The sequence below is a fragment of the Macrobrachium nipponense genome, chromosome 35 (genome assembly GCF_015104395.2).
Source record: "Macrobrachium nipponense isolate FS-2020 chromosome 35, ASM1510439v2, whole genome shotgun sequence".
Taxonomy (NCBI): domain Eukaryota; kingdom Metazoa; phylum Arthropoda; class Malacostraca; order Decapoda; family Palaemonidae; genus Macrobrachium; species Macrobrachium nipponense.
Window position 1 is genome coordinate 61,329,757 of NC_061096.1, and position 3,123 is coordinate 61,332,879.

General features: G+C 32.1%; 1 protein-coding gene across 1 annotated transcript in view; it reads right to left on the bottom strand.

Annotated features, from left to right (window-relative positions):
* Positions 1-1,142: 1,142 nt before the first annotated feature.
* Positions 1,143-3,123, bottom strand: part of LOC135208844 (uncharacterized) — a 22,090-nt gene continuing 20,109 nt past the window's right edge. Inside the window, exon 5 of the mRNA XM_064241418.1 lies at positions 1,143-2,286. Coding sequence (XP_064097488.1) covers positions 2,091-2,286 — 196 coding nt within the window. The 3' untranslated portion in view covers positions 1,143-2,090. The remainder of the gene's footprint in view (positions 2,287-3,123) is intronic.

Genomic DNA, 3,123 nt, shown 5'->3' on the forward strand with positions numbered 1-3,123 from the left:
ATAACACTTCAAAATAACAGAATGACAGACACAATAAATCCTCTGGAAATGGAATGCTTCTAAGGTAACAAAACATTAAGTTATTATATTCCACTTTAACAAAAAACACTCTCCATGTCAACGCCGGACTTTCTATGAACCAAGGCAGCTGACAATGTATTTACTAGTCATAAGCACACTATGATAAAAAAACTCCATTTGTGAAACAATACACAACAGTCTTATTTCATGACTTCCTTAAGCAACTTTCTCCTTATTTGTATAAACTTTAATGCTACAGGAAATATTTTGTACTATGCATTGTACTAGGTATATCATAACAAAATTTATGTCAAAGTTACAATCTATTAAGTAAAAACATTCTGTGATTTAATCCACATCATCAAAACATAAATATAGCAAAATTAAACTTTACTTCAATAAAGGACATAAGAAAAAAAATTTACAAGGTAGGAATATAAACACATGTTTTAAGGGAGCTTTGAAATAGCTAATGCTTTGCACTAACACAACAAAACGGCAATTATTTTGGTCCTGGTACAGTTTAAATATGCTCACATATTCTACCCATATTCCCCTGCAGTTCCAGATGTTAATAATCTCACAAACAAAACAAAGGGATTTTTTGTTGGCCAAGCATACATATAAGTCCTTTGGAGGTTAATTGGTTAGTTCATTTGTGGAGCTTTCAAAATAATTTTTTAGATAATAAATAATCTTAACAACTTCTATCAGTACAGCTGAGACAGAATTTTCACTTAAAAAACAACTTACATCATTAAAATTTTAAAGATTATTGATGAAAACTCAAATACTGTATATAGTATTTGTTCCTTGAAATCAGTGATTACTACAATGTTATTTATTATTATAATTTTCCATTTCATTTCAGTTAATATTTTCTAGCAATTATGTCTTCACTTTACTTATAAAATACTGTTTTGAGCTTTTGAAACAGTGGCAGTCAAAACTGAAAATATAAATTTGCTCTCTTGTATGTTAACTGCACATACATTTACATAGGGTATTTTACAATGAAAACATGTAGGCTTCTTGCTAATTTTGCACATTTACGTACATAAAAACTACCATTTACTATTTATTAATATAATAATATATAATAATAATACTCAAATACACATATATACACAACAGTACACATACTGTACCATACGTATATTTAATATACAGTATGCATATGCAGTCAATTACTTTTTTATTACAGTAACATGGTCAACCAAAACAGGGTTACAAAAAATTACAAAAACAAAACAATCTTACTAAATTCAATTGACAAAATTTCAGTTTGATTCTGTACACTTCATTGTAAGGCCACATAATACATATACTATAGTAGATTCACAACAACCATGCATCTGATGTCTAGGGCAGTCCCTTACGATGCTCCTGATTGGCTACTGATAAGCCAATCAAAGGGGTGGAAACCCTCAGTCTCTCTCGAGAGTTCACATAGGCAAGATGTATGTTCCACCTCTCCTAAGGGATACTTTTGAAAGATGTATCCCTCAGGAGAGGTGGAACATACATACTGTTATGTGAACTCTCAAGAGAGAGAGAGAGTTCTCAGCCCTGCGATTGGCTTATCAACAGCCAATCAGGAGTGTCGTAAGAGACTGGCTTAGCCATCAGATGCACCCTTGGTGTGAATCTATTATAGTACATTATGAAATGTTGAGCAAGTTTCTCAAAATACTACACTTATTTACTAATTTGTGAATTAATACATCATTCATGAAAGATTTCCTTGATAAAAAAATCAACATAGCATTACACATGTAGTACTCAAGTCTTCTGGCCTTCACAGTATAAAATACATACTACAGTTTGAAATTAGTAGTATGTATTTGAAATTAATACTGAGTTCATTACCAACTCAAAAATCAACAATTCACTGAGGTTATGACTTCTGTACAACTGATGATTACTCATTTTCTCAAATTATTTCATTATCACGCATCCCAACTTTTATGGCCATCTTCAGAAATGAAATAGTATTCAGAAGTATTGTACAAATCTTTAATAAAATCTCCTTACAATTAAAAAAGGGACAAAATAACATTTGTGAACTCTCACCTAGAAGAAGTACTCCTAAAAGTAGTAGCGTTTCTTTTAGTCTTTCTCAATTTTATTGCCAAAGGGACAGTGTTTTTGTTTTGATTCTTCTGTGGACAATAGTTAACTGTGTGGGCATCATCTCCAGTTGCACCACATATCGGACAAACATAATTTCGCAAGACTTCACATGCCAACCTACCACTTGAGTCCCTGCAACACAAACTAAAATAATTAGAGTACAAGTCCGTTATTATGCTATCCATTAATTTGACAAACTGCCAGGTATGGGTGTATGCTCGCAGGTATGGCTGTATGCTCAAATGTTCCATTTTACCCTTGTGCCAACTGCATACTATTAAAAAATTACTTTAAAATGCTTCCAATAGTTTCAGTTTTGCTTAGCTATGTGTAGTTGTAAAATACCACTGTTATTTAGTAAGAGCATATAGTGATGGGCATTAGATTTTCACCTTTACATTGACATGAGTAAAAATAAACCTCACAACTTTGAAAATAAAGCATTTTCCTAATTTACCTTAAACTGACCAAAGTTACTAATAGCGCATATGAAGTATCATTTATAACAATTGTTTTTATGCTATGGGTTTAGATGTGAAAAGAATTCTCTCCATTCTCTTCTATCCAACACTTTTTCTGCCTGAAATCCTACCAAGTCTTGGTCCTCATCTATTTCCTTTTTTCATGGTTTACTGGCTATTGTTGTGTGTTAAGTTTGAAGTACAACTTAGTTTAGGCTCGTAACTATGTTGAATGACTGTTAGCAGTAATATATCTAGAAAAAAAACATACATACATGTGTAGATTATTTCTATAAGGTCTTTTCTTACTTATCTGGCTTTGTTACTTCTTAGATGGCCTGACTCTTCTTTTTTACTTTAAGACTAAGCCAGCCTGACTTCTAAAGCATCGAAGTGGAGGAGCTGCTTTATATGAAGAATCTTATTGTTACAGATCACAGTACATTATAGATATTTGACAATTTACGATCATGTACTACATTCATAAATACTTGACCCCGCCTATTGG